Raw genomic sequence first — 16108 nt, forward strand, 5'->3', positions numbered from 1 at the left:
GGTGGGCATCACTACAGCAGCAAGAGATCTTTTAACAGGCTCTCTTTTTTGTTCTTTAAAAAAATGACTGTATTATTTTTATAGTACAATATTAATTATAAAAAATAGTGGGATTCATTATGACTCAACAAAGTCCCTTTCCGTGTGATCTTTTCAAGTGTTTTTAAAAAAATCAACCAGAGGGACACCAAGAATCTCTCCAAAGGTAAGAAAACCTGAGAAGATAATAACTAAACGAGACCTCTGCACATATGGCAATTTTCCAGCCAATTGACAGCAAGGCAAACACCTGCTGTCCTGTCTGCCACAGTCCTCTTGTCAGGGTTGGCTGCTGTGCCCTGCACCTTTGTCCAGCTCCGCCCAGCGTTGTCTGGCTGGGGCCCCTCTTGTCTGTCCATCCACCTCGGAGTCAGCTCTACCCCTTGCTGAGATGGGGCTGCCCTGGCTATGGCTGTGGCTGAAGCGGCTAGGAATATTTCTGCAGGTGGCTGTGGAGGTGGCTATGGGCAAGGTGCTAATGACGCTGTTCCCAGAGAGAGCCAAGCGGAACATCCTGGCCATGGGCGAAAAGACCGGCATGGCCAGGAATCCCCGATTCTCTCCCGACAACTGGGTCCCGACCTTCTTCAGCATCCAGTACTTCTGGTTCGTCTTGAAGGTCCGGTGGCAGAGACTGGAGGACAGGGCTGAGCTTGGGGGGCTGGCCCCTAACTGCACAGTGATCCGCCTCTCCGGACAGAAGTGCAACATCTGGGATTTCATTCAAGGTCAGCAGGCTGCTTCGGCTCAGGGGCTTGGAGTAGGGGGACCGGTGGGGTGGAGAGGTAAATTGGAAAACACCAAATTTTCTATCACTGTACAGACTGCTCCTGTGGGGCTTCCTGTCCTCCTGCTCAGGGGCGGAATTCTCCGAGGTTTTCTCTCAGCTGGTATCTCTCCAGAGTTCATATCTATCACAAGCCGTCCACTCTGGCTTTCCAACCCCTGGATGTAGGCAGTTCATCTTTACCTGCTGAAATCCTTTTCCGGCTCTAGTCTGACATACAGTGCCACTTCCTGCAAGAAGCCAGTCCTGACTTCCCCAGGTTACCCTTGTTATATGCCAACAAGCATCTTCAACTTTACTTATCGGTACTGAAGTTTTGCAGTTATGATTGGGTACCTGAGTTTCACCTGCCACCCTCACTAGCCTATAAATTCCACAGCAGGGACCATAGCTGCAACCCACTACAGTGCCCCATGTCTGATGTGGGCACACAGTAGCAAGAGATCTCTCAGTCCTCTGGCTTCTTCCCCATCTGCCGTAAAGGTCTGTCTGGGTTCTGGAAGCCCTAACTAGTCCTCACTGCTCCCCTCCCTGGCAGAACTCTCTACTCGAGTTCCTGACTCTTTTCAGACTCCACTTGACAGCTGCTAGATCACTTCATCCTAAGTGCGGGGCGGGGGTGTCCTGTGGCATTCCACATCTGCATTCAGAGGAGCCCTGGCCTCAGACTGGCATTCACTGTCCTCCCTGGTCAAGCTTGGAATGTTCACCCCGATCTTTCACAAGAACTCCATTAGACCAATGTGGGTCTTTGCCCACCTGGGCTTGGCTTCTCTGTGCCATTGCAAACACCATGAAATGATTTGGAACACCACTTTGTGTGGCCAGCCGCTTTCCTCTATGCACCAGGACCCAGCTCTCATCCCTCATCCTCTGAGATGCCACCTCAGATCTCTCTAGCGATGGAGACGCCCTCTCCCTTCTGGATCCAGGCTTCTCTACCTGACCCTCTCCTCAAAGAACTATAACTTCCTACCCGGTTCCCACCACCCCTGCTCCCCACCAGCAGAGCTCCTCAGGAAAGAGCTGTGCCAGACTCAGTTAACCCCCTCGTTTCCGAGACACGGGGGTAACCCAGTGCTTTTCACTGTATGTTCTTTGGGACCCAAGCCCCTCGGAAAAGTTTCACTACGTAGAGATCCCCGGCCAAACCAGTGTGGAAACCCCCGCATCCTGGGTCAGCTCCGGTGATGCCATGAGACAAGAGGGCATGTGGCGGGTCCAGAGAGGTTCTGAGACTTAAAAGCAGATTTGTAAAACAAGCCCCGACCCCCACACACTCCTCTCTCTTCAAGGAAAGCCTTTGCGCAGCGGGCTGATTCCCAACACAACCCTTTAGGAAATGCTGACCCGACCGTGCGCCCCTTGTCTCTAGAAGGGGAGTGGAGAGACCTGAGAGGCTGAGCTGACTGACTGATTGAGTGACCAATCAGACCCAGGATCAGACCTCTCACTCCCCTTTCTCAGGGAGCAGTCCCTGCCCCAGACTGTCAGCTAGACCTCAGCTAGGGTTTATGGCTCCACAGCACAGAAGGACAGAACAAGCTAATTCAATGATCCTGTGAAATACAGGGGTCAGGGAGGGCCGGGAGGACCTGACTTCCTTTAGGACTTGGAAGGCTTCCTGGAGGAGGTGTGTTTAGAATATGATTTTTGTAGGTTGAGAAGGAGACTGTTCAAAGTAGAAGAGGAAGGGCAAGTTTGTCTGTCTCCCTCCCTCGCTCCCTTCCTTCCTCCCCCTTCTCATTAATGATTTTAAAGTATAACATGAAAAGAATCTTAATTTAGTCAGCCAACAGCACACACGCACTGGCAATAAGGACAATGGGCCAAAGCTACAGCAAAACCCTGTCTTAAGAAAAAAAAAAAAAGAAGAAGAACAGGGCTGGAGAGAGGGCTGGAGAGATGGCTCAGAGGTTAAGAGCACTGATTGCCTGTTCTTCCAGAGATCCTGAGTTCAATTCCCAGCAACCACATGGTGGCTCACAACCATCTGTAATGAGATCTGATACCCTCTTCTGGACTGCAGGTATACATGCAGGCAGAACACTGCATACATAATAAATAAATAAATAAATCTTTTAAAAAAAGAAGAAGAAGAACAATGGGAAGAGCAGCTTTTTTGCTGTGTCTGCTGTGTGCTAGACACAGGAACAGAACAATGTCCTGGGTGTTTATCCCAAGATCAGTTCCTTGGAAGTCACCCTGACTCAGGGCCAGCTCACGGAATCCAGGGTATCAGTTAACTGTCCACTCTGACTTAAAAAGACGTCAGCTTTCCAGGCATGGCAGCAAACACCTGCTGGCCCAGCACTAGCGAAGCAGAGGCAAGAGGATTGGAGTTCAGAGCCAACCTGGGATGCGTAATGAGAGCCACATCAAAAACTACTGGTTGGGGACATGCTCAGTGGTGGAGCATTTCCCTAGCATACCCAGGATCCCAGGTCTGATCTTCAGTACAGAAATAAGAACGCATCAGGCATGGTGACAGGTGCCTGTAATCTTAGAACTCTGGAAGTGGAGGCAAGGGGATCAGAAGTTCAAGGCCATGCTGCCTTGAGAGTTGTAGACCACCATGGTCTACATGAGACGCTCATTAAAATAAAGAAAGTGGGATGTGGTGACTGGAGAGATGACTCCGCAGCTGAGAATGGTTGCTGCTCTTCTAGAAAGCCCGAGTTTGGTACCCAGCACTCACGAAGGGCAGTTCACAACTGCCTGTAACTCTAGTCTCAGGGGAATCTACCTCTCTGTTCTGGTCTCTGCAGACACCCGGACACATGCACACATGTGTGTACACACACACACACACACACACACACACACACACACACATAAGCCCTTTTTAAGAAAAGATAAAGGAGATAAAGGAGTGTACACTTTGTGCCTGATCCCTGCAGCTACATCAGAGAAAAAAAAACGATGTGAGAGGCCGAGCTAGACCACCTAACCTTCATTTATAAAACGAAGTTGGCTTTCAGCACCTTGACCCCGTGTGCCCTGAAGTCACTGGCACTGGTGAAACAGACATGAATACCGCTGGCCTCTGCCCCAGCATGCCAGAGGGAGAAAGATGGCCCTGAGCAAGGATGCACACACACAGTATGTGTGCACACTCCTGAGCACCAACACGCGCACAGTGTAATCTTGGGTCTGCAGTTTCTCCAAATGCACAGAGGACAGCTTCTCTAGGAGACAGCTTGGACCAGAGGCTCAGGCGCTGGCCTGGGAGGCATGAGCAGGAGCCCAGCCCAGCAGCACTCTAGAACTGTTTCCTATTTATGCAACACAGCCGACCTCACAATGTGGACTGTGGCCTGTGGACACCAGCAGGGCACCAGGCATGAGCACCCATCCTTCCTCTTTCTGCTGCCAGGTCAGTGGGGCACGAAGTGTAGACTTTGCCCCCCCCCCCACTACTACTCATCACCATGATGACCACTCTCTGGATAAGTAAACAAATGAGTCTGTCCCTTTTAGGGCTTGTTGAATTTTTGCCCACTGAAAGCAACATTCTGGAAGGCTAACATTTTGAGCTGGTCCTGACCTGAAATCACTTTTCTTATCTGAAGAGCGACTCTCTAGGGTCATTACAGTCCAGTGACCAACCACTCGTCACTGTGACTGGCCTCAGAGCCTCCCCTGCTAAGGCCAGGGCCTCCCTGTCATGTGGTTAGGAATCATCAGGCAATCAACTGTCAGAGAGAAGGCCCCACTCTGAGACCTCCTCGGGCCGCCTAGGAAAACAGTCTGCAAGGCAAGCAAGGAGGGCTTTGTATCTGCAGAGAAACCAACGTGTCTACCTCTCACCCTGAAGGCTGAAAACTTTTCTACTTAGTGTGTGTTTACATGTACGCATGCCACAGTGCACACGTGGGGTCAGGGGACAACACAAAGGAGCAGGTTCTCTCCTTCCACCATGTGGGTTCTGGGAATCAAACTGAGGGTGTCAGGCACGTCCGTAAGCACCCTTACTTCTGAGCCGTCTCGCTGGCCCCGGATTAGGAAATTATAACCACTCGTGCTTCTCCTTTCCCTTGACTACTAGAACACTCAAGGGCAAATGTACAGCTCTGTCGTAATGAATGCACGGTAGCCGGGGACCCAGCTCAGTGGTAGAATTCTTGCCTAGCATGTTTGAGGCCTTGGGTTCCATCTCCGGCATCACCAAAAACTAAGCTGAATTTCTAAAGGCATATAGCTCCCGAGAGCCTCTTTGCCCTGCTTCCTTTCCTGTTCTACACTTCTCAGAAGGCCAGGATCTCTTCCCTTGGCTACTATTTGCTATTTCAACATACATGCAAGCTGCTTCAAATTCTGTGCAGAAGAAGGGAAATGTGTACTGGTGACACGAAGCACAGCCAGCTGAGGAGCCCTCTGCCACTATCTAGCAGCATGCCCTTCGGTTCTGCATGCCCCCTGCCTCTGCATTAGCTGATACTTCCACCTCTCCAGTGCTGTCCAGCGGCTGCCTGCCCCCACCTGTGCATTAGCTGATACTCCCACTTCTCCAGTGCTGCCCAGCTGCTGCCTGCCTCCTGCCTGTGCATTAGCTGATACTTCCACCTCTCCAGTGCTGCCCAGCTGCTGCCTGCCTCCTGCCTCTGCATTAGCTGATACCCCCACTTCTCCAGTGCTGTCCAGCTGCTGCCTGCCTCCTGCCTGTGCATTAGCTGATACTCCCACTTCTCCAGTGCTGTCCAGCTGCTGCCTGCCTCCTGCCTCTGCATTAACTGATACTTCCACCTCTCCAGTGCTGCCCAGCTGCTGCCTGCCCCATCCCCACTCTGTCTTCTCTCCACACGATAGCCAGTGTGCCTTTCAAGTGTGAATCTGATTGCTACGTGAAGCTAAGGATTTCTGTAAGCAGCAGACCTCACCCTGATCGCCTTTCTAAAATTTTATTACATATTCTAATTTATTTTTATATGGATGTGTGCATAAATGTACATGGATATGGGTACAAGTGTTCCACAAGTGTGCCATGATGCATGTGTGGAGGTCAGAGAACAACTTGTGGCCTGGCAAAATGACTCAGTGGGTAAGCGTATCTGTAATCAAGTCAGACAACCTGAGTTCAATCCTCAGGACACAGAAGGTGGCAAGAAAGAACAGACTCTTGCAAGTTGTCATCTTCTGACCTCTACACAGGTACCCTACCAACCTACATACACACACATACATATACATACATACATAGCACACATATACATACATACACACATACACACATATACACACATAAACACACACATAGCACACATATAAACACACACATAGCACACATATACATACATACACACATATACACACACCACATACACACACACAGTACACTTACACTAGTGTCAAGGAACAAATGAGAAGGAGCTTGGACTCCCCAGAACCCAAAGCCTTTGGAGACTTGAGTATGGGACCTCTTTTAACATCAACACTTAGACCAGATCTTGCAGTCACCATGGTTGGGATACCCATCACCATCCCTGAGGTACCACCAGGCCATGAATGAGTTCTCCCATCTCAGTCAGAAAGACCTGGATGGGGAGTGCTGCCCGCCCCCGCTGCTGGGGCAGAGGACATTCCAGCTTCTTCCGTCTTCCACATAGCAAAGCTGGGCACTGTCTTATCACTCACACAGAATAGGGAATTCCACATGAGAAAAAGGACTAAGGACAGACAGGCAAGGATTACAGCAAACACGCACCACCCTTGCCTTATAGCTCCAGGACTTCCCACTGCAGCTAGAATAAAACCCAGCGACTCCTGCTCTGGCCCATGGCAGTCTGTGCCAACTCTGTCCTTGGTGCTCCCCTGCCAGGTTCCAGACAGCGGTCATGCAGGGCCTTAAACAAACTGGGCTCTGTCTCTCCTCGAGGACTTTGTCCTTTGACTGGTTTTGCCTGAAATGCCCTTCTTCCATTCCCAGGGCTGGTTTGTTCCTGTCCTTCCCCCTCTCAGGTTGAATAGCCACTTCCCAGAGGCCCTCCCTGCTCCACCTGTCTGCAGTGGGCCATTCCTCCAGGATCTCTTTCTTAACACTAATCACAATTTCACAACACTTCACACACTGTCTACTTGCTTGTGGCTAGTCTCCCTGCTGAACACACCTCACTGTACATGGCGTCTGATGGCCTTCCCCACAAGCTTGAACCGCTGCGTCCAGCCAGGTTTTCATCCTTGCGTCTATATTTAGTTGTTAAGCCTTGTGGGACAGTGGATGAGCTCTGAGGGCTTGGACCCTCAGCCCACACAAATACAGCCTTTTTCTGAACGCCTGAGACATGTCCTCAGGGACTCGCTCTTCTATTGCTGGCTGTGCCTTCCTGCTTCCACAGTGGCTGCTTCCTGCTCCCACAGTGACTGCTGCCCACCTTCTGCCCCAGAAGGGGCAAGATCACTGACCAGGAAAGGCAGGTCAGTGATGCTCCTGGCGGAGAACGTTTTGGTCTGGAGAGGCAATGGGAGATCCATGCAGAAGCCTACTGAGCTATGGGGCTGCAAGATGGACCATAGGGGCCTGTTCTCACCCTTCCAATATCCTTGGCTTAGGAGAGGATGGCATTAAATAGCAGTGTCCCAGCTGATGAGAGAGACCACAGAAAGCATGAGGAATCTGTTCAGCAAATTTAGCAGCATCAGCTTTGTTTCTGAAGATTTCATTTTGCAGCAGGTCCCACCCCTGTTCCCTTTGCAACGCGCTCTACGCTGTTTCACTACCCGAGAGCTCAAGGAGTAGACACAATGGTGTACATTTGCTGAGGGTCTAGTTTGTACCACGTACGGTATTATGGCCTTAGCAGCGTTAGTTTGCCTAATCTTCATAATGACGCTGTAAAGTGTGTATTCTTTTAAGATTTATTTTTTTATTGTGTGTGTATGTGTGAGTGCTTGTGTATCTGTGTGTGTACCAGCTGTGTGCCTGGTGCCGTAAGAGACCAGAAGAGGGAGTCTGATCCCTGGAACTAGAATTGCAGGCGGTTGTGAGTCACCTAATGTCTTCTAATGTGGGTGTGGAGAACAGAACCTGTGCAAGTTCAGGTTCTAAACTACTGAGCCATCGTCCCAGCTTCCTGTAGGATGTGTATTATCATGTCCATTGTGAAGGGAAACCGAGGCACTTTTCATAGAAAGAGCACTGACTTCTAAGTCCATTTGAACTTCACTGCTGAAGCACACACCTGCTGTGTGTGGGTGCTGAAGCAAGTCCATAAATTTCAGATGCTTCGTGAAAATGAGAGAGAATTGCCAGGCCTGGTGGTGCACTTAAGAGGCAGATCTCCGTGAGTTCAAGGCCAGCCTGGTCTACATAGTGAGTTCCAGGCTAGCCAGAGCTACATAGTGAGACCTTGTCTCAAAGAGGGGGGTAACTGCTCACCTAGAATATTAGCAACCACACTGCACGGGGGATGGATATCTGCCTACTTTATAAACTGCAGTCTGAGGGGAAGGGACTCTTCTCCTGCTATTTTAATTACCATCTAACATCTACAATGGTCACTGAGACCCCTAACAAAATGTCTGGTTTCAGGGTACAAAAGCCAGGCTTAGCCCCCACTAGCCATGGTGTGTAGGCTTGGGCGCTACACTATGCCCAGGACTCATCCTGCAGGGACATAAGGGACTCATCCCACAGGGACAGAAGAGACAGATTTGAATGCAGGAGGGAAGATGCTACATGTAGAAAGAAAAGTGTGCAGGTTGTAGCTCCTGATGGCTCCTTCTGTTGCAGGCAACAGGCCGCTGGTGTTGAATTTTGGCAGCTGCACCTGACCTTCATTTCTTTTCAAATTTGACCAATTCAAGAGACTTGTAGATGACTTTGCCTCCACAGCAGATTTCCTCATCATTTACATCGAAGAAGCTCATGCCACAGGTACAGAGACTTTGCCTCTTCTCTTCCCACCCATCTCTCTCCCATCCTCTGAGCCCTTCTTATAGTTGGTGGGGGAGGGGGAAGGAGGAGGGAGGACCAGAGAAGCCCTGCACCGGCTCTCCCACCACCTCTCCCTCGCCCCACACAATCTGCTTTTAATCAGGGCTCACAGAGCAGAAGTCTGAAGAGGAACATAGACAAGGGTGGGGGGGTGTTCCAGGGAGGGCAACTGGTTTGAACTCATTTACAAGGAATTGAGACCTGCTGTGTCACAAATGAACATGGCTGCCATATAGCTATTTTTCAGGATATAGCCTAAGATCAAAGAGACATTATGCCTGTCTGGATCGTAGCTCATCAAACTTTAGGGAGGCCCCATGCTCCTAGGGGGCCCTGCTAAGGAATACCCCTTCACAGATCTGGGTTGAGAGCTAGGAGATGACTCTGCCTCCGGAGTGAGGACCACACTCAGAGGAGCACTGCTATAGGACAGCTCTTGCCCGAGGAAACTTCTCTCATTCACATTTGGGGGACAACTAAAATATCATGGGGTAGTAAGGGCGTGGGTATGCACATGCACTTCTCTGCAGTTTTATGTGTGTGTAAACTTCTTCATAATAGAATTTTTTTGATGAATCTTCAAATGTTTAATTTTGGGAAAATAATAAAAGATGGATTAAGATCACAGATGGACAAGGGATAAAGACAGTCAGATCAGTTTGCAGACAGTAAAACAAAGGTAAGAAATGGGACTCATTGGGATAGGCCATAAAATCAGAAGCCAAAGGGAATTTATATAATGAGAGATCTACATAAGGCTGCAAACAAAAAATAGAGGGTCTTCTTGGACAAGGAGAGTTGGAAGACAAGGAAAAGGTGGGAAAATGAAGGAGGCAAACCCCCGAAGATATAACCAGCACAGGTGAAGGGGCTAACCTTTGCAAACAGTTTAGGCAGCATGAATTCAAGCACAAGGCACAGCGAATCTCTTTGTGAGAAGTCGGCCCTGGGCAGTCCACTGAGATCTATGAGAGTCTCCATAGCCAAGATGAGACAGGGTATGGATCATCCCCAAGATGACAGAGCTGATTAGGTCCTGGGGTGGCACTTCTCAGACTTCCGTAAGGTCACCTGGACATCCTACTGGGATGCAGGAGGACAGGAGTGTGGCCAGGTGGAGCCGGGGCAGCTGGTCCAGGGACCACACTTTAAGGAACTGAGTACCGGAGGACCCAGCTTTTATTTTCAGAAGAAAAAGTTGCTAGCTGTAGTGGGGGTGGGATCACCCCCAGCACTGGCTTGAGGTTCTGATGCCTGCTGCACTTTCCCTGAAGTTAGACCCAGCAAGTCCCACCCATTTCAGAGCCCAGACCTGTCCACCTGAGCCAAGGAGGAAAAGCTTCCTGTTGCTCTCCTGCCGTATCACCTCTGCGACTTGCTCCCTTGCGGCAGACAGTTCTTCCTCCCCGCCTCCTGCTTTGAGATGCTTTTTTCCGTCAGTTACACAGAACTGGACATGAACTTGAGAGAGAAAGTGTGCAGAGTCAAGTGTCCACAAACCCTAGGGGCTCAGGGTCTATACTATAGCCAAAGTCAGTTGGTTGGCTTTCCCATGTTTATCCAGCTAATATGCTTGGGCACAGGGCACTAGGGTGTGGTCACAAACTGGGTTTTAGACCTGGGTGTGGTTCCTGCTCCATCACATGCTGGCCATATGACCTTGGTCAACCTTCAGGCTCGTTTCTCTGCCTCAGAGACCATATTCAACCTGCACTGGCTCTGCACTCAAGCTGGTGCTGGAGCCAGCGAGAGGGAAATGGGGTACCCGCAGCTCCTCCTTCCTGTAGGCGCTCAAGCTGGAAGACACTAAGGAGCCTGGGATTGAGCTTGAAAGTGATAGGGACCCATCAAAAGATCTAGGCAGGAGAGTGGCAAGGACAGGTTTGCATATTGGAAAGAACACCATTGTGAGAAAGAGTTAGGGGAAGGAGGTTGTCTAGATTCCACAGTAGTAGGGTTCGTTGTTGTTATTGTTGTTGGTTTTCCCAGACAGGGTTTTGCTATGTAGCCCTGACTGTCCTGGAACTCGCTCCATAGACTAAGGTGGCCTCGAACTCACAGACATCCCCCTGCCTCTGCCTCCCAGTGCTGGGACTAAAGGCGTGCACCACCACTGCTCAGTCACTCAGTCAGGGTAGTAGTTCTTAAACTGTCTTGTACATTATAATCACAGAGAAGGCTGTGAAAATACACACTTCAGAAACCGTTCCTCTATGGCCTAGGGCAAGACTGGGAATTCCAGTGACTAACAACCTCCCAGGGGGACCACACACCTTGATAACCACTGCTCTAACCTTTGCTTTTAAATGCAGTTGAGGCACCAGCAACTGGCTACACTCTCCCCGCCCCCTCAACAGGCTCTTTCTCTATCAGAGCCCCACATAGCTCAAATGTAGGCTAACAATCAAGAAACACTTTGCCTAACCGTGTCTCATTGAAGACCCGAGGTCTGTCAGTCAGCATCCCAGGTAGCGCATGAATCCTGGTAACCCCTGTGTGGCCTTGCATTTCAACTCTGACAGGAGACTTGACTGATCTGCTATGTTAAAAGTGGGTGGGACTGAGACCACAGTCACTGTGTGTCACATCCACGGGGCTGCAGCCTAACCTTCCTCTTGCAGATGGCTGGGCTTTTAAGAACAACGTGGACATCAGGCAGCACCGGAGCCTCCAGGACCGCCTGCGGGCGGCACACCTGCTGCTGGACAGGAGTCCCCAATGCCCTGTGGTGGTGGACACAATGCAGAACCAGAGCAGTCAGCTCTACGCAGCTCTACCCGAGAGGCTCTACGTGGTACAGGAGGGCAGGATCTGCTACAAGGTGACTGGGCTCAGAGGTCTAGGGAAGGGTAAGGGGTTGGTGTCACAGGGGCAGAAGTGGACGTCAGCCCAGAGAGAGCCATATTCCATTGCTTCTCACCATGTGACCTGGGAAAATCCTTTCACCTCAAAGCCTTCCTGTCTTCTCTGTTGTAAAATGAGATTGGTCTCCACCCAATGCAGTGTGAAACACGCCCCCGAACATGCCAGTATCTGAGCCGAACTGCAACCTCCTGGCTGCCTCGGCATCCAGAGTCTGGCTTAGTCCTTATCTCTTCTTCTTGTTTAGTATTTGTTATTTATTTAATTATTATTTATTATTTGAGACAAGATTTCTCTACATCACTCTGGCTGTCCTGGAACTCACTCTTTAGCCCAGGCTGGCCTTGAACTCACAGAGATCCAATCCACCTGCCTCTGCTTCCTGAATGCTGGGATTAAAGGTGTGCATACCATGCCCAGTCTTTATTTTTAATTTTTTAAATTACATTTTTTTATTTATCTTCCATGTGTGAAGGACGGCACATGCATGCCACTGTGAGTGTGGAGGGTCAGAGTGTAACCTGTGGGAGTCAGTTTCTTCTTTCACCAGATGAGTCTTGACAGTCAAACTCAGGTCATTCTACTTGGCAGCAGGCACATTTACCCACTGAGCCATCCCGGTGGCCTTTGGCTTTAAAATGAGTGGGAAAATGTTTCTGTTTTATACATGGTGCTCAGAGAAGGGATAACTTGCCCAAGGTCACCAGGTAAGCAGAAGAGGAAGAAGGCTCTGGAGCTGTCACTGCCGAGGACGTGGTAACTAGAAGCTAGAAATAAAGTAGGAAAATGACTTGGAAACCGAGTCAAGCCAGCCTCCTAGCAACCGTTTCCTAGCCACAGTTTCCCCCTTAAGGTCTCTGTCTGGTTAGGGTAAAGGGGGTAATCATAGCTGTGACCCATCAGGCACAATTGGCCTACCCAGAAGATAAAAGCTAAAATGTATAGTTCTGAGGGGATTTCAAACCTTGAGAACAGACTAGGAATGCCTAGTCATATAGATGACAAGCTGCCTCTACAGTCTACTGGTAAAACAAAGAATAGCCTACAGATGGAGCCCCAGGGTGCAAGGGTCACAGTAGAAGACCCATCTTCTCTTCGCCCTGAAACCTCATCTTCTGATGCCACTATTAAGGCAAATTGGGAACCAAGTCCCTATCCTGGGCTCGGCCCTGTGCAGGTACAAGAAATACAGAATGCACTTAAAATGACCTCTGACTTATGTCAAAGGGATCCGTAGTCTAAAGGCTAAGAAAGATCCAAACAAGAGCGGTGGCAATGGAAAGATGGGTCAGCCATTAAAGAGCTTGCCACACAGGGCCTTGAATTTGGTACCCAGATCCCATGTGAAAAAGCTGAGCCCAGTGGCATGCACTTGCAATCCCACGCCAGGGATTGGAAACAGGCAGATGGACACTACCCGGGACTGACAATCTCACACAGACATCGTCACTGGGTTGCCAAGACTGCAGACTGGCAGATAGATCCCTGGGACTCTGTGGCCATGGAGTCTAACCTAATTGGTAAGTCCCAGACCAGTGAGAGACCCTGTCTCAAAAAACAAGATATATATTTATAGCTGGAAAGATGGCTCAGCTGTTAAGAGCTTGTTCTGCTCTTCCAGGGGACAGGGGACCTGAGTTCAGTTCCCAGCTCCCACGGCAGGCAGCTCACAACCTCTGGTAACTCCAGCTCCAGGGGTTCTCACACCTTCCTTTGGACTCCATGAGTATTTGCTCTGGAGTGCACATCCCCCTTTTCATATAGAGGAGAGAGAGAGAGAGAGAGAGAGAGAGAGAGAGAGAGAGAGAGAGAGAGAGAGAGAGAGAGACAGAGAGAGACAGAGAGAGAGAGACACAGAGAGAGAGAGAGACAGAGAGACAGACAGACAGACAGAGAGAGAGGAGGCGGTGACGTTAAGCCAAGAGCTCTAAGATCCAGAGCAGAGGTCAGTAAAGCTTGTCTGTCGATGAGTAAATATTTTACTTTATGAGCCAAGTTTCTGAATCCACAGCAATTCGATGCTGCTGTTAGAACACCGGAGCTGTTGAGGGCAACATGGAAATGAAAGAACGTGGGTGTCAGGATTGATCTGGCTCTCAGACTTCAGGTTTCCAGCTTCTGGGGGAAGCACAGGCTTTTCTGAGGATCTGGCCTACTTGGGCCTTGAGCTGCATGAGGAGGGAAATTTGTTAAGAATATCGGAAACAGGTGTGGGTAAGGCGTGAGGCATGTTAGGGCAAGGCATGAGGAGGGAGGAAATTAAGCATTTAGTCAACCAGAGAATTTCATCTTCCTCCAAAGGCCAAGAAGAGTCACAGGAAGGTTTTGAACTGGACAGGCATGATCTGATCAGATCTGCACTTTAGAAAGATCACTGGTGTCTGTGGAGAGAGAACAGAGGGATTAGGGACTGAAGACAGAAAGTGCCCCAATCAGGATGGAGAGGACTGAGTGAGGGCAGAGGGTCTGGGGAGTCAGAGGCGGTTCTGCAGACTGGAAAGAACTCAATGTGAAGGTTGATGTTGCAAGGACTTATGGTTTTGTCCCCTTCTCCTAAACCTCTGTCATTTTGCCTCTGGCCTCCCTCCTAATTCCCTACCCAGTCTTCAGGTTAAATGTTGGTGGCACTCTCCACAATTTCCCTGAGTGGCGTGACCTACCTCAAGGCAGCATCTGCCCCGTGTTGACAGCTCCATAGATATCATTAACCCAGATCTCTCAGCCAAGCCGCAGACATGACCTTGTAGGATGGGATCAATGACAGACTCGTCTCTCTTGCAGGGTAAACCTGGTCCTTGGAACTACAATCCAGAGGAAGTCCGCGCTGTCCTGGAAAAGCTTCGCACTTCATCTGGACACACGCCTCAGCTCTAGGGAACCAACAGAGCTCCCCAAGCTTGGTACTCCCCAAGCTTGGTACTCCCCCACCCCAGTCCAGGTGTCTTTTATCTTTGACCTGTGTTCCCAGCTGAACGACAAGCTCAGATTTTTCTGTAAACAACTCCCAGGGAGGCAATGCAGGTCACAGCAGACAACCAACACAAATCGTTACAACCAAAAAATAAAGCAACACTGAGCAGTTGGCAAAAGTCAATGCTCAGCTCCGCGCTTTTCCCACGGTGGAGACCAGCGTAGTGCGCAGCCTCCTCCGGCAGCAGGGCACTCGAGCCACTGGCTGACTTCTGGTGTGGTGAGTCTTCTGATGGTGTCAAGAGCTCCGACGTGGCGTCCTCGACATTCAGCCAGTCCATCTGACCAAATTTGTCACTCTGAGAATCAATCATTTGAAATGCAGAACAGTTCTGTTTGTGTATGTTTTTTTTAGTTCCAAGCAGAGGTTATATTTCTACTTGTTAATGAGAGAGAAAGTGGGAACCAAAGACAATAGAAACCTTTTTCTGGCCAAAAGATTGAAATCAGTTGGGTATCGTTAGTGGTAGGTGTTTCCATGGCAACACCTAATCTAATTCTCCTCTTGGTTCTCTGGCGCTGACCAGAAGCTTCAGAAACTATCACCAAACTGAACCACAGACACCAGCTAAAGCTGTTGCGCAGGCCCTGTTGAAACTCTGTCCACTGACTCACGTGTCTCTTACTGGTCCTTCGTGTTAGATGACATTGGACTGATGGGCAACCCATGGGTCCACCTGTTGTGACTGCTTCTTTTCATATTTGCTTATGATGGTCACAGTGTAAAGTACACACAGCTGTGACTTGATTTTTAAAAATGTCATAAGAGGCAACAAGCTAACCACAATTAAAATCTGTCTGTCTATTTTGAATTGTGTCAGCGTGATCTGTACATCTTCTTTTCTGACTTATGTTGGCCTGATCTATTTTTTTTGTGATACCCCACATGTCATTTCATCAGCTGGAGGGGTTCTAGAGGAAGAACACTCACACGTGGCCTGTGTCAGATGTGTGTATCGTCTTGTGAGATGTTGCTGGAGGAGTGTAACTGTTCATATCGCAACAAAGCGCCTTTAAAGGTGAGGAGAGAATGCACGTGGGAAACACACCAGCGTACAAACAGCGTCTCCTTGACTCTGCCTCGGGGGCTACACTTTAAACATTTTAATGTTGCCTTTATTTATCCATTTAGGTGAGGCAGGATCTAATTATAGAATCCAGATTAACTGTGTATTCACAATCTTCAGACTCCAAGTAGGAACGGAAGGTGTGTATAACTGTGTCAAACCATTTTACTCTTACATGTACTTGGTTTTTTTTTTGTTTTTGTTTTTTCGAGACAGGGTTTGCCTGTGGTTTCTAGAGCCTGTCCTGGAACTAGCTCTTGTAGACTAGGCTGGCCTCGAACTCAGAGATCCGCCTGCCTCTGCCTCCCGAGTGCTGGGATTAAAGGCGTGCGCCACCACCGCCCAGCCGGTTTAGTTCATTTCATTGAGACAGTGTCTCACTTACATCAGGCTGGCCCCCAACTCTAAGGTAGCCACAGCTACCCTCAAACTGATCCTTCTGTCTCTACT

General features: G+C 49.5%; 1 protein-coding gene across 1 annotated transcript; it reads left to right on the plus strand.

The window, feature by feature from the left end:
* Window positions 1–350: 350 nt before the first annotated feature.
* Dio1 (iodothyronine deiodinase 1) lies at window positions 351–15403 on the plus strand. Its single transcript, XM_038334464.1, has 4 exons — window positions 351–767; window positions 8556–8699; window positions 11381–11580; window positions 14403–15403. Exons 1-4 carry the CDS (start codon window positions 431–433, stop codon window positions 14493–14495), a joined length of 774 nt encoding a protein of 257 aa, XP_038190392.1. The 5' UTR covers window positions 351–430; the 3' UTR covers window positions 14496–15403.
* Window positions 15404–16108: the final 705 nt, after the last annotated feature.

Source organism: Arvicola amphibius, chromosome 6 (genome assembly GCF_903992535.2).
Source record: "Arvicola amphibius chromosome 6, mArvAmp1.2, whole genome shotgun sequence".
NCBI classification, from domain to species: domain Eukaryota; kingdom Metazoa; phylum Chordata; class Mammalia; order Rodentia; family Cricetidae; genus Arvicola; species Arvicola amphibius.